Source organism: Notolepis coatsorum (genome assembly GCF_963971535.1).
Source record: "Notolepis coatsorum genome assembly, chromosome: 14".
In the NCBI taxonomy this organism is placed as follows: Eukaryota; Metazoa; Chordata; class Actinopteri; order Aulopiformes; family Paralepididae; genus Notolepis; species Notolepis coatsorum.
Window position 1 is genome coordinate 87,448,758 of NC_140178.1, and position 15,000 is coordinate 87,463,757.

Here is a 15,000-nt window from a genome sequence, read left to right on the forward strand (position 1 = left end):
GACATTTCTTTTGCATCATGTTGTGTAGTTTTTCATGCCTTTCCCTTTCCAAACCATAAACATTCCATACATTTCCGTGTTCAGTTGTGAATCCATTAAGGCAGAACACTTTCCCATCCACTCAGTGGAGGTTATTCCATGACAACACGTGAAACACAAATTCACTCATAATTATTAGTAATTTACATATATATATATATATTACGGGTGTAACGGTACGCGGATACGTACTGTACCGCGTCAATGTGGTCCTCCGGTACAGTACGGGCTGTGCACCGTACGATTGCAACGGTGCGGAACCTTTTTTTGCGGAACTTAAATCCCCCCGGCCCCACGTAATTAATCAACAACACTGCGGTCTGCTGTGAGCATTATAAAACAAACGTGTGTTTAACCGACCGTGAATTAAAGTGTCAATGTTGTTTGTCATTTTAACAGCAGATACTTTCTTAAATGCCATCCTCCCGACAGAGCGGTGTTGACGGGGAGCTCTGATGGGTTCGCTTGGTGGTGTTATTAGCATTGAACAGCTAACCGAAAGCTAGCATTAACTAACGTTAAAGGTTTAGCCATAACGTTACCTTGGCTAAAGTTGGGGCTATTCATAATCCAGCAATAATGGCTGCAGACCTGCAAGCAAAGTACAGCAAGTTGGCAAAGGAGTATTCCAACGTAAATCACATTTTCACCAGTAACGTTAGTCTTTCCATCTGCCGGTAGCTCATGCTAGCTAACCTAGCTCACGTTAGAGTCGTCACTGAACCACCTCGCGTACACAATTAATGACATGTTGCGGACAGCCATATCGGTGACAATGTTTAGCTTTTAGTGCCAAATGATAAGAGTCTGAGGCGGAGTCTCAAAAGAGAATGTTGAATATTTATTGTGCAAAAATCACAACAGATCCTCTGTGCTACTTCAACGGAGCCTTCAGCCTTCTGGAAGCAAGTGCAGCAACGAATAATGTCCGTGTGGAATCTGTGGATCATTGGAGTAGGGTATATCTGCAGTGCTGCAGCCCCATACTCATTGTATAGATTTGTATTAGTATCATTAATCAATCACCTGTTGTTGAATAAATACCATTACTTTCTAGTTATTACTAAAAAACAGTATATATAAAACAGTAGCTGTATAAAAAAAAGAAAATCTTCAAAAATGGCCAAGCTCTCTGAGCTCTCTGATCAGGCCTGCAGTGCTCACATAACTGCAGTAATGCGAGCTGTCAATCACTCAAGTGCAACTTTCCCTGCACAGGTTGATATTTGTATTCTATTATCCAATCAAAATAGGCTATTTGAGTCATCTAAGCCACGCCCGTGCAACTTTGCGCACGCTACTCACGAACGCGGGTTGAATGATTGACAGCCCTTCAACGGTCTGAGACTCAATCAGAGAGGAGCTGCGCGACATGGCATAGACCACTGCACTTCCGCGTTACATGGAGCTCAATTGTTGTTGTTTACACTTTCCATGGGATAAAAGAACGTGTCTCGAGTCGGACTTGTCACGATGGAGAAGCTGCAATATTCAATGGAAGATGAGATCGGTCACTGCTTTGGCTGTTGTGTGGTGAGTGGATTTAAAATATATATATATATATTTTACAGTGATTATGAATAAATTGGCCCGCTGTGGCCTTGCGTGTGTAATACACCAACACGGTTCCCGCGGGCACCAGGTAGCCCCCAAGGACCCAAGGACCCAAGGAGGGGGGGGGCATAATCCCACGGGACAATGCATTGGGATCTTGTGTCCCCAACACTCCTCCTCTCTCCTCTCCTCTCCCTCTCCTCTCCTCTCCTCTCCTCTCCTCTCCTCTCCTCTCCTCTCCTCTCCTCTCCTCTCCTCTCCTCTCCTCTCTTAGGTATGAATTGAAAATGGGGGACCCTGATGTAAACAAGACGAAAGTCTTTCTCTGGTCTGCATCCCCTTAACAATTGTGTGTATTGAGCCGTACTGTATTGTACCCATTCTGCAATCTGTTAAATAAAGTTTTCATTCATTCATTCATTGTCCTTGTGTTACATAAAACCCATCTGTGGCCTCGTGCAGAGGAAGGTGGTAAATACATGTTAGATATTCCAATGTACAGTTTTGCTGTATCATTGACTCAGAATGGTCTGTTTTATTGAAATCGTCACAGCAGTATAGTTTGTTTATACTTCAGAAGTATGATATTTTGGTCCCCAAAATGAATGGAAGCGAATGAGGAGCCTGACACCTGGGATGAATGGGGGTGTTGCAGTGTTGGGGATGTTTAAAAAATATTATTTAATATATAATATAATATAATAATTTTGTGCTTCACCAAGAAATTTGGTCAGCAGCCGCCACTGCATCCACTGTACCATAGAATAAACACATGGATAGAAGGAAATAGGCTTACAAAAGATACATGTGCATGAGACACAACACTATAATCAAAGGCTGTGAGATGTTTAAAAAGAAAACGCCAGTGAAAGTGTTAGACTCTGGAGAAGACGGTACAGGGCTCTCCCCAGGATTTTCAAACAAGATGTTGCTGAGTTGCAACTAGGAGCTGGTCTGTGGCCCCTGTCCTGGAGGCAAAAAGAATTGCAATAAAGAAAGCTATTTGGTGTCATTTCCTGCAACTTAAAAAAAATAATTTCAATAATATGGCAAACACAAGGGTAAGTTGTTTTAAGGTAATTAAAACGTTTTTTTTTATTTAAATGAAATTCTAATTTGTATTAAAAAATATTTAACACATGGATATAGATATCATCTGCCACTGTCCGACTACAGCTGGTTGTGATGCTTTTCTTTTCTGCCAGTTACCAATGGTTAAACAATGGTAATGGAATTATTAAATCAAATACCTTAAAATTGGAAGATCTAGTTGATCTTAGCACTGCACTAATAATGTATAAGGCACATAACAACTCACTTCCAAGCTGCATTCAGAAGTTGTTCCAAACAAGAAAGAGCTCATGAACTCAGGGGAACATGCGTCTTCAAAAACACAAAGGCAAGGACGAATATAAAAAGTAGATGTATATCTGTTAAAGGGGTAAACATGTGGAATAACTGTAACAACGAATACAAAATGTGTAGTTTGATTAATACATTTAAGAAAATGTTCAAATATACGGTGACACATAAATATAAAACATTATTATAATCCTAATTATGTTTTATGAGTTGTTATGGCTTTACCAAATATAGTACCAGCCAAATATGTCACAGTTGATAAAGTTAACAACCTAACGAGCATAAAAACATCAAGCAGACGGTTCACTAGGAGCGACTCACAGAGCAGGTCTTGATCTTCAGGTGCCTCTCGATGCCTCCTGGCAACAGGAACAGCTGTCTCTTGGAGCTCCGCCCAGCCTGTAACACAGGCAACCAATCACAGAGAGCACAGAAAGACCTACAGCCAATCAACCACCAAATGATCTAGCGTTAAGATATACCATCCCATTACAACGTGTGAAAAGAGGAAGGAAATGAATTCACTTTGCTTAGATTTCTGACATGTTATAAATGCTGTTGTCTTTGGTATCAAACTTCAGTGTCAAAGTGTATTTCAGCTTGGTAAAGGGTTATCCAATGTACCAGAGTCTTCATTATTGATTCTTCACAGCTCTGCTTGGTCAAAGGGGAGACTGACCAGAGCTGTGATTGGTTCACAAAGATACTAACCAGCATAGCTTTGAGCTCCATGCTGTTGGGGTACTCCACACGGCCGCCATATTGAAACGTCCTCTTCAGGTTCTGCTCACACGCTTTGGCAATGCCTGTCAACCAACACTCAAGAACTATCATCCAAAAGCACTTGTGACTCAATTATATAAACAGTATGTCAGCAGTAGATCTAATCGATATCTGCAGGACGGATAACCCAGCAGCAGGAGACGAGCAAATCGAGCTAGTAGTAGTCAACAGCCAATGCTCCTGTCTGTACATGCCCTGAAATCTACTTTTGGGTGCACTCAGTGGAGTAGATTTCAACGTTGGGTTCAGGGCTTGTACAGACTGGAACATGAGCAGAGAGAGGGACAAGCAGGGCATGGATAGATGGTGAAGAGTGCTGAAGAATTAATTAATTAATGGATGGATGTAAAGGGTAGAAGGATAGAAGCCTATGGCTGGCCAGATGGACGGATGTCTGCTAGGCTTATTAGCTCATTAGGGAGGATAGATGGATGGAAAGGCCGCTCCAAACACGATTAATGAATGAATGAATGAGTCACAACATGATACCATCCCTCACTACCTTGGTACTGTATTCCAGGACTGGCACAGGCGTCCTGGAAAAACTTCAACAGGAAGGACTTCAGGACGTCTGAACATCGGTGGAACGCTGTGAGGATGTACATCAGCCTCCAGCCACGCTGACAGCTGTCCCTGTAATGAACACGCGTCATATCAGACACCATAACAGGTTAGACCACTGGGCCCAATGGTGACGTTTACAGTCGTCTTACAGCCCACAGGCAAATTGAACACTTTCAGGTGTACAATTTCATATGTGAGATAGAGATTCTAATGTTTTCTTTTTTTAAAAGGTGATTAAATCACTGCGCCCAGGCAGCAGTGGTTCGACAATTTTTCCCCCCTAATATATACGTATCGGCTTAGAAAAGGAAAATGTCTAATTATAATTTCTTTTTCTCCACGTGGTAAATACACAGGTCACAACATGTTTACAGGACAGTTTTGGAGTTGTATTTGTGTATTTTGTGACTGTAGGGAACTAGGCTACACTGGCACACCTACTTCCAGTGAATGACGCTAAGCTAGGCTAACGGTACGGCTGTTCCCTAAGCCTAATGCATGCACAGAGAACAAAAGGATATGTATCTGCTTATCTAACTCCAGGGTAGATGGCAAATAAGTGAATTTCCCAAAAGGTTGGCGTGTTTCTTTAAATAGAAAGTATTCAAATAAATATGAAAATAATGTTGTTCCTTTAGATTAAACCTTCTATGCCTTTAATTTGAATAGTTTTCAACATAAAAAGAACTATAACATAAATAATAAATAAAATTACAAACCATAATTGGAGCATCATTTTAATGCCACTCACAACTGGAAACAAGTACATGCATACACACACACACACACACACACACACACACACACACACACACACACACACACACACACACACACACACACACACACACACACACGCTCTTACGGTTTGGAGCTGGTGTTGGCAGTCACCTGCTTCATCACCTGACAGTAGGCCTCATCTTTCATCAGGCCATGGTCTGCACTCAGCTATAGGACACATTTAGAAACACACACACACACACACACACACACACACACACACACACACACACACACACACACACACACACACACACACACACACACACACACACACACACACACACACACACACACACACACACACACACACACACACACACACACACACACACACTTGCTGCTTAATGTACACACACACTCAATAAGTCTGTCTGTATGTGTGTATGTCTGTCCAGGTGTCTGCCTCTCCGTCTATCTGTTAGTTTGCTTCTCTGTCTGTCTATTTGTCTGTTTCTCTGTCAGTGTGTGTGCCTGTAAATGTGTGTAAGAGAGTGTGTGCCTGTAAATGTGTGTGTAAGAGAGTGTGTACCTGTAAATGTGTGTGTAAGAGTGTGTGTCTGTAAATGTGTGTGTAAGAGAGTGTGTGTGCCTGTAAATGTGTGTGTAAGAGAGTGTGTACCTGTAAATGTGTGTGTAAGAGAGTGTGTGTGCCTGTAAATGTGTGTGTAAGAGAGTGTGTGCCTCTAAATGTGTGTAAGAGAGTGTGTGTGCTTGTACCTTCAGTATAGTGGAGACCAGGTCCTGTTCAGTTTGTCCTTTCATTGGGAAGTCCCCCATGAACTTCATAATGGCTGAACAATGACACATAAGAAGAGGGAATGTTGATATGTATTTGCTCGCTGGACAGACATGGCTGTGTGTTTCTCAACCTTTTTCATGTCAAAGACGTCCAAATTGATACACATCCGGGCACCTCATCCTGCCCCCTCTCATTCCTTCTGACTCCTTCCTGCCCCCCCCTCATTCCTTCTGACTCCTTCCTGCCCCCCTTCATTCCTTCTCACTCCTGCCTGCCCCCTCTCATTCCTTCTGACTCCTGCCTGCCCCCTCTCATTCCTTCTGAGTCCATCCTGCTCCCTCTCATTCATTCTGAGTCCTTCCTGCCCCCCCTCATTCCTTCTGACTCCTGCCTGCTCCCCCTCATTCCTTCTGAGTCCATCCTGCTCCTTCTCATTCCTTCTGACTCCATCCTGCCCCCCCTCATTCCTTCTGACTCCTTCCTGCTCCCTCTCATTCATTCTGACTCCTTCCTGCCCCCCCCTCATTCCTTCTGACTCCTTCCTGCTCCCTCTCATTCATTCTGACTCCTTCCTGCCCCCTCTCATTCATTCTGACTCCATCCTCCCCCCTCTCATTCCTTCTGACTCCATCCTGCCCCCCCTCATTCCTTCTGACTCCTTCCTGCTCCCTCTCATTCATTCTGACTCCTTCCTGCCCCCCCTCATTCCTTCTGACTCCTTCCTGCTCCCTCTCATTCATTCTGACTCCTTCCTGCCCCCTCTCATTCATTCTGACTCCATCCTCCCCCCTCTCATTCCTTCTGACTCCATCCTCCCCCCTCTCATTCCTTCTGACTCCTTCCTGCCCCCTCTCATTAATTCTGACTCCTTCCTGCCCCCTCTCATTCCTTCTGACTCCATCCTCCCCCCTCTCATTCCTTCTGACTCCATCCTCCCCCCCCTCATTCCTTCTGACTCCTTCCTGCCCCCCTCATTCATTCTGACTCCATCCTCCCCCCTCTCATTCCTTCTGACTCCATCCTGCCCCCCCTCATTCCTTCTGACTCCTTCCTGCTCCCTCTCATTCATTCTGACTCCTTCCTGCCCCCCCTCATTCCTTCTGACTCCTTCCTGCCCCCCTCATTCATTCTGACTCCATCCTGCCCCCTCTCATTCCTTCTGACTCCATCCTCCCCCCTCTCATTCCTTCTGACTCCTTCCTGCCCCCTCTCATTAATTCTGACTCCATCCTGCCCCCTCTCATTCCTTCTGACTCCATCCTCCCCCCTCTCATTCCTTCTGACTCCATCCTCCCCCCTCTCATTCCTTCTGACTCCTTCCTGCCCCCCCCCCTCATTCATTCTGACTCCTTCCTGCCCCCCACATTACTTCTGACTCCTTCCATCCTGCCCCCCCCCTCATTCCTTCTGACTCCTCCCCCCCCTCATTCCTTCTGACTCCTTCCTGCCCCCCCTCATTCCTTCTGACTCCTCCCCCCCTCATTCATTCTGACTCCTTCCTGCCCCCCCTCATTCCTTCTGACTCCTTCCTGCCCCCCTCATTCCTTCTGACTCCTCCCCCCTCTCATTCCTTCTGACTCCTTCCACCCTGCCCCCCCTCATTCCTTCTGACTCCTTCCTGCCCCCCCTCATTCCTTCTGACTCCTTCCTGCCCCCCCTCATTCATTCTGACTCCTTCCTGCCCCCCCTCATTCCTTCTGACTCCTCCCCCCTCTCATTCCTTCTGACTCCATCCTGCCCCCTCTCATTCCTTCTGACTCCTTTCTGCCCCCCCTCATTCATTCTGACTCCTTCCTGCCCCCCTCATTCCTTCTGACTCCTTCCTGCCCCCCCTCATTCATTCTGACTCCTTCCTGCCCCCCACATTCCTTCTGACTCCTTCCATCCTGCCCCCTCTCATTCCTTCTGACTCCTTCCTGCCCCCCCTCATTCATTCTGACTCCTTCCTGCCCCCCCTCATTCCTTCTGACTCCTTCCTGCCCCCCACATTCCTTCTGACTCCTTCCATCCTGCCCCCTCTCATTCCTTCTGACTCCTTCCTGCCCCCCCTCATTCATTCTGACTCCTTCCTGCCCCCCCTCATTCATTCTGACTCCTTCCTGCCCCCCCTCATCCCTTCTGACTCCTTCCTGCCCCCCCTCATTCATTCTGACTCCTTCCTGCCCCCCCTCATTCCTTCTGACTCCTTCCTGCCCCCCACATTCATTCTGACTCCATCCTGCCCCCTCTCATTCCTTCTGACTCCTTCCTGCCCCCTCTCATTCCTTCTGACTCCTTCCTGCCCCCTCTCATTCCTTCTGACTCCATCCTGCCCCCCTCATTCCTTCTGACTCCATCCTGCCCCCCTCTCATTCCTTCTGACTCCTTCCTGCCCCCTCTCATTCCTTCTGACTCCTTCCTGCCCCCTCTCATTCCTTCTGACTCCATCCTGCCCCCTCTCATTCCTTCTGACTCCATCCTGCCCCCTCTCATTCCTTCTGACTCCTTCCTGCCCCCCTCTCATTCCTTCTGACTCCTTCCTTCCTGCCCCCCTCATTCCTTCACCTTCAGACTCCTATCTATCTCGCCTCCCCTCTCTTTCTCCCTCTCTCTCTTTCTCTCTCTCTGTATCTATCTATCTCACCCCCCTCTCTTTCTCCCTCTCTCTATTTCTCTATCTATATCACCCCCCTCTCTTTCTCCCTCTTTATCTCTCTCTTTATCTATCTATCTCACCCCCCTCTCTTTCTCTCTCTTTCTCTATCTCTCTCGCTCCCCCCTCTCTCTCTCTCTCTCTCTCTCTCTCTCTCTCTCTCTCTCTATCTCCCTCGTCCTCCTCTCTCTCTCCCTCTCACCTATGAAGATGTCAGTGGCCACCCTGTTCATCCCTCCATCAGAGAATTCGATCAGAGACTCCTGCATTGGAGACTGAAGAGAAACAAACACACAAAGACACAATAACTCATATCTGAAGCTGCTAGAATGTCAGAAGAGAGACAGTACACACGGATTGTAACGATTTATTTGCAGCAGACCTGTAGAAAATAGTGAATGATTGTGTTTATATAAAGAGCTTGAGGTGCAGTTGACTGCTCTTATACTATTACAGAATATCAAGTGAAACCAACCACACCTCAAATATATGTTCCATTACTTTGGAACAGGTGAACTCAGTTACCTTAGAGAACTTGACCAGGTCAGCTGGGTCTCTGCCCTCCTTGCCTTTCTTAGCCTTCTGGTCACTATGGAGACACACAGACAGGACACACGCAGCGCCGATGTCACAGTAAGAGCTGATACAGTTGTACATTACAACATGCAGTGTGTGTGTGTGTGTGTGTGTGCGCGTGTGCGTGTGTGTGTGTGTGTCTGACCTTCTGTTCTTCTGAGCCTCTCTGAAGTACTTCCTGGCAAACTCTCCCATGTTATATTGACTGGCCTGTAGAGGGAGCTCTTCTAGATGTAGACTCACACTGTCTCCATACGCCCCATTCACCATCTGGAAACACAAACAAACACACGCACACGCACACACACACACACACACACACACACACACACACACACACACACACACACACACACACACACACACACAGAGTCAAAGATAGGCTCCACAACATGGTATTTACAAAACACAGATATATAATTAGTCAAAAGCGTTGCTGCTTTTGTAAACAGAACGAAGCACATAGATACACATACAGAAACAAAACTGTCACAAAACTGTCAAGTGGACACCCAAAACAAAACAGGCCCAACTGTAATCATAACTACCTGCCTACCACAACTAACTACTACCTTTAGTCTACCTGCATATAGCTCTGTATGATGTATAATAATACTGTTTATACCGTATATATATATCCACATCTGTCTGAATACACCTGAATATATTCCTGTTTACATACCTGTATATACTATATCTATATATGTATATATATCCCTCACCTACTCTTACTAGTTACTCAGTAGTACACATTTATATATATTCCGTTTACAGTAATCACACTGTATATTGTTAATGCACTTTACTGTTACCTTTGCACTCTTGTTAGATGCCAACAATTGTTCATTGTACTGTACTTGTGCTGTATGATGACAATACATTGGAATCAAATCTAATCAAATGTAATCCAAATGATGTCTTATATAGGTGATGTGAATGAAACACGGGCCTGCGTTGCACCTCGGTGGAGAGGTCCAGCTCATGGGCAGCGACCGATGAGCCCATCGCCACGGCGATAGCAGCGGAGGCGGCGACCCGCCCCTGTCTGTCCCGAGGCTCCGCCCTCTCAGCAGGGAGGATCAGGAAGTCAGGCGCAGCTACGGGACGAATGTACTCACCAGGAAATACTGCAGACTTGCCGTACACAGCCCCGAACCGCCAGCCTGCGCGCACACACACACACACACACACACACACACACACACACACACACACACACACACACACACACACACACACACACACACACACAGTTATAAGCAAACACATGCATATACACAAATACACACACACACACACATGCACACACATACATATGCACACATACATACATACACAAACACAGTTATAAGCAAACACACGCATGCACTTATAAGCAAACACACGCATATACACACACAGAGACACATGCACACACACTTCAAGTGAGCTACAAACAAATGCAAAACGTATCCAACATGAAAAAAAATACCAAAATGCAGCAATCTTCATTGAGTCAGAGAAGAAAGTCTCAAATAAATATTATATGAACTGTTACCAGAGACTATATAATGAAGAAACGGAGCACTTCGGGAATCTTTAATGGAGACATTTATAATCCTAAAGATGGCGGCAATAACAAAACTACTTGCTACAAAACATACGGTTATTCTATAACCATAGTTATATGAGTATAGCGAGCGCTCTGCTCTAGTGGAACTATCCCTTTATCCAGTCTAATAATGAATAATTTTCTCCACATGCACACACCCATCCGCCTGGCCACACCCACATCCGCTCCTCTACATAAGCGGGGTCGTGGCCACACCATCAGCTCCTTCCCAAGTCTTTCACCACCGAAGGCGAAGACCACTGGGCCCTCAGTGAGTCCGAGCAGAGCGCTCGCTATACTCATATAACTATGGTTATAGAATAACCGTATGTTATGGTATAGCTTACGCACTGCTCTAGTGGAACACAGGAGCTGAGCAGAGCGGAAGCTCGACAGATGTACCCGCTGAGGCCCCCCACAACCATCAGAACCGAGGAGGACCCGAGCCCCTCTGGACCCCCCTAGAGGAGGACGGGAGGGAATCGGATCCGATTGTGCGAAGAGGGTTTAGCACCTCAAAACGCACAGGGTGAGCAGACCGCGGGACTTACCTTCACACAGAAGGACCCGCGACCACTCAGGCGCGCATCCCACATGCCACCAGGGAACAGACGGGAAGCAAAACACCCCCGTCACAGTCCACAACATCACAGGATCGAAGGTCAAGAACCCAACCCCGTGGCAAGGCCGTAGCAGCGGAGCTCGGAGGAGGACCCAGCCCTAGGAACAACCTGAGGGCCAGGACCCCCCGAAAAAGGTCAACGATGCCGTAGCATCGGGACCCCACCAAACGGTCACTGGTGACACCACCCCCCACATCGCCAGCGTATCGGACAGGGCCCAAATCAAGAGTAGGCCCTTCCCCCCTTTGGCACGCCGCTCTGAAGCACTCTAACTTACTGCACCTGGTATTCCCAGGGGGTCTCCCATCCAAGACCTAACCAGGGCCGAACCTGCTTAGTTTCTGAGATCTGACGAGATTGGGCGTGTCCAGGTCGGCATGGCCATAAGCCCCAAGAGGCTACCCCCCCACAATACTGTGGGGCCAGACGGCGCGTTGGGGAGACAACCCCCAAGGGGGTCGATCCCTCAATCCAGGCAACAGGCCAGAACTCGACCTGTGCCTGGAGCACTGCGGACTAGACAGGCGCCTAAGGGGTCTACTGTGAGAACAGTACCCGGCGGAAGGGGTGTTCGGTATGCTGTGCACCATGTCATGACCTCCACAAACCTGACCCCTCCAGCGGGGTCGAGGTTCAAAGGAGAGGCCGACACAATTGGCAGACGTCATGAAAGATGCAGGGGCATAATCTCGGGCAGACGGGGTCAAGCCCGGCCTCAACCCGAGAGTCGACAATGCTACCAACATACCGGAGAACCAACCACCTCCCTATGTTTAGTTTAACAGGAGGCGGTCGTTCCCTTAACCCACCAAGACAACTTTAGAAACATAACTGCGCGTATACACAGGCTATACAAGCAGTACATGTTTTCAGTTTTCAAAGGGTTAACCCAGGCCAACAGGTCGACGAGAACGAGTCCGGACCTGGGCCCGGCGGACCGGGACCTACACAGGGATGCCTAGAGGGATTGACAGCAACCACCCCGACAGCCCCCTCCCATCCCCGCCCAGCAGGGGGAGGGAGGGGTGAAACAAATGGAGAGGGACCAGGCCCCCTAACACAGCGCAAGGTACAACACAGTATGGACCAAGCACGCCACTGTTATGGGCAACTCGTAGTGGCATACATATGACACACACATCCACGACATCAATCCCAGCGAAGCCCGGACCGACCCGGCATTTTCCCCCCGGAAAGGCACAAAGTCCTTCGGGGTACCAGAACAGCAGATCTGCTCCCTGGTCCGGCGCGACCAGAACCAGTCCTAAGAGGGGGGTAGGTACACGTGTCGATCTAAAACATCACAGAGGGCGCCACCAAGATGGACAGTACGTGAAAGCGCTGCTCCTGGTGGCCCACCTCATGGGCGTGAGACCCCTCCGCCAATGCTTTGATCTATTCCGTCATCTCCCCCCAGAGATGAACGAGAATTCGTCGAGACTAACCTAGTACACTGGCGCTCGGAAGAGATAAAACTCCATCCTAGTTGCTCCATAAAAAAACGCCATTTCCATGATGAGCAACCAAGGCGCGCCAGCCCATGCGTGGTTCCACACAGAAGCACCCAGGGCCAGCACTATGTACACATCGAGACCCAAAACACATCAATGGTAATTCTAACAAGAACCCAGATAACGTTCCCTCCAAGCCGCCTAGGAGAGCGGCAGGAAGCTGGCCAAGAGACACAGATATGGGTCCCATATGACGTGTCTGAGGGAAAAACACCCCTGTTAAAACCTGCTCTGTATAAAAGAGAGGAGACAGGGAACCCCCAGAGAGACCTCCCACGTGAGTAATAATTGAAAAGATATGTAACATTGAGCTACGTGACCAAAAGCTCAATACATATGTAACAGAGCGCAGAGCAGAAAACAAAGTTCTCACGCACCGCATAACCCAATCTTGACAATAACAGCGGTCCACAACATGGAGCCTGAAAAGAACTCACGGAAGTCTCACGACCAATAGAAACGCGCCCAGTGACGTACTCTATGGCGGGGGGGATTCCGTGACCCACCTGCCCAAATATGGCGTGGGACCAGGGAACTCCCCCCCCCCCTCTCCCTACCCTGTGACGCGCTGACCCAACAGCGTGACAGGAAGACCGAAGGACAGGAGGTCCAACCCCCTGGCCAATCAGAAAAAAGGGGGGGAGGGATTTATCAGTTCACCCCCTCATGACCCCACACTAGCTAGCCACAGGCCTTGCTAAGCACACATATATATAGCGACCAGAACAATTTACAAGAAACTGTCCTACTCTCTTAAGCAAACACACAACCCCACAGGTAGGTGAGGGTTTACACATCGTACCCCCAATATATATATAGTGAATAAACACACAGTTTGTAACAATTTATTTAGTAACAAAAAATTATATGGAGGGGAAGGGGACAGGGGCAAACAGGGGAGTCACTAGCGGCGCCTGCCGCGTGCAGCGCGGTGCTTGCCCCCACGGGGAGCCGGCCCAGAGGAACGGTTTTGGGGAGCCTGGTCACGTCGATCCCTACCGTCACCTCCGGGCGTGGGGCGGCTGGCTGCGGCGAACGAGGCACTCCCTCCACTCCTGGCCTTCTTCGACGAAGGCCCAGCAGCGGCGGCGGTGGTGGCGGAGGCAACGGTTGCGGTCCTCTGCCGGCGTTGCTTTTTTCGGCCATCACCGGTGGCATCGGGGGAAATGGGGTTGGAGCACAGAGCGCTCCTCCTCCATCTCTCTGCAGGCTGCCGTCATCTGCTGCATGGCCGACCCGAACAGCCCAGCATCGGATAGGGGGACCGTGAGCAGGGGAATCCTCTTCTGTTCCGGCACCCGCGCCTGCTCCAGCCAAAGGTGGCGCTGGGATAGAGTGGCCAGGGCGCGCTCCTTCCCGGCGGCTATCGCCTGCAGCTGGGTAAGGTGCAGGATGGCTCCAGCCGCCTGGGCGTGAAGATATTGCTGATGGTCATCCAATACCGACCCGCCCGCCATCATCCCGACATGTAGCGCGCTAGCTGCGCGATGTTAGAAGTCGCAGTTAGGCTCTGAGTCGCGGCGATGTACGCCTGGTCACTCCAATTAGCCATCTGCCTAGCCGATTTCCCTTGGGGAACCGGCTTACGCAACGGCTCCCACACCATTTCGGGACAAAGTATGGATGCCATCGGGCTATCAAGCCGAGGCACCCCGTCCTTTAGCCCCTGGACCAAACCCGCCACTTGCGTGACTGGCACGTAGGCGGGGGTAAGGCCAGTAATGCGGGAGATTACCTGTCCCTGTTTCACGTAGGCCTCCATTGACGGGAAGAATGGGCAGACAACGCCTGTCTCTCTCACAGGACGATGTTGCCAGAGATGACCTATCATGTCATCAGGAACAGGTGCAGGCAGAGGCTGCGGCAACGCCATTAGCGGCTGCGGCGGCTGCCATGAGCTTGGGGAACAAAGCAAGCAACTCCCCTTGCGTACCTCCCTCCACGTCACTCGCGTCCCTCACGTACGGGAGGATGCCATGTCGGGTGCCACCATCCGACACAGCAGATAGCTGGGCATCTTGTCTCAGCATCGGAGGTTCTAACCCAACACCGGAGAACAAGGGACCCCAAGGAGATGCAACACTCCCTGCCACACCCCGAGGGGGAGAATGATACGTCTCCACTGGGCATCGAACAAGTGCGCTCCCGCCCCCTCCATGTGATCCTCAGTCTCCATCGGAAATGGAGACAAGGCAAGAGCACTCTCGTCCGGCTCCAGCACAACCTCAAAGCCTGGCCGCTCG

At 48.9% G+C, this 15,000-nt stretch overlaps 1 protein-coding gene across 1 annotated transcript in view; it reads right to left on the reverse strand.

Annotated features, from left to right (window-relative positions):
* Positions 1–15,000, reverse strand: part of myo15aa (myosin XVAa) — a gene marked incomplete at both ends in the record, with an annotated part of 162,716 nt that overhangs the window by 7,054 nt on the left and 140,662 nt on the right. Inside the window, 9 exon segments of the mRNA XM_084329168.1 lie at positions 3,277–3,354; positions 3,667–3,761; positions 4,241–4,371; positions 5,168–5,250; positions 5,803–5,876; positions 8,659–8,731; positions 8,982–9,045; positions 9,178–9,302; positions 9,993–10,195. Coding sequence (XP_084185294.1) covers positions 3,277–3,354; positions 3,667–3,761; positions 4,241–4,371; positions 5,168–5,250; positions 5,803–5,876; positions 8,659–8,731; positions 8,982–9,045; positions 9,178–9,302; positions 9,993–10,195 — 926 coding nt within the window.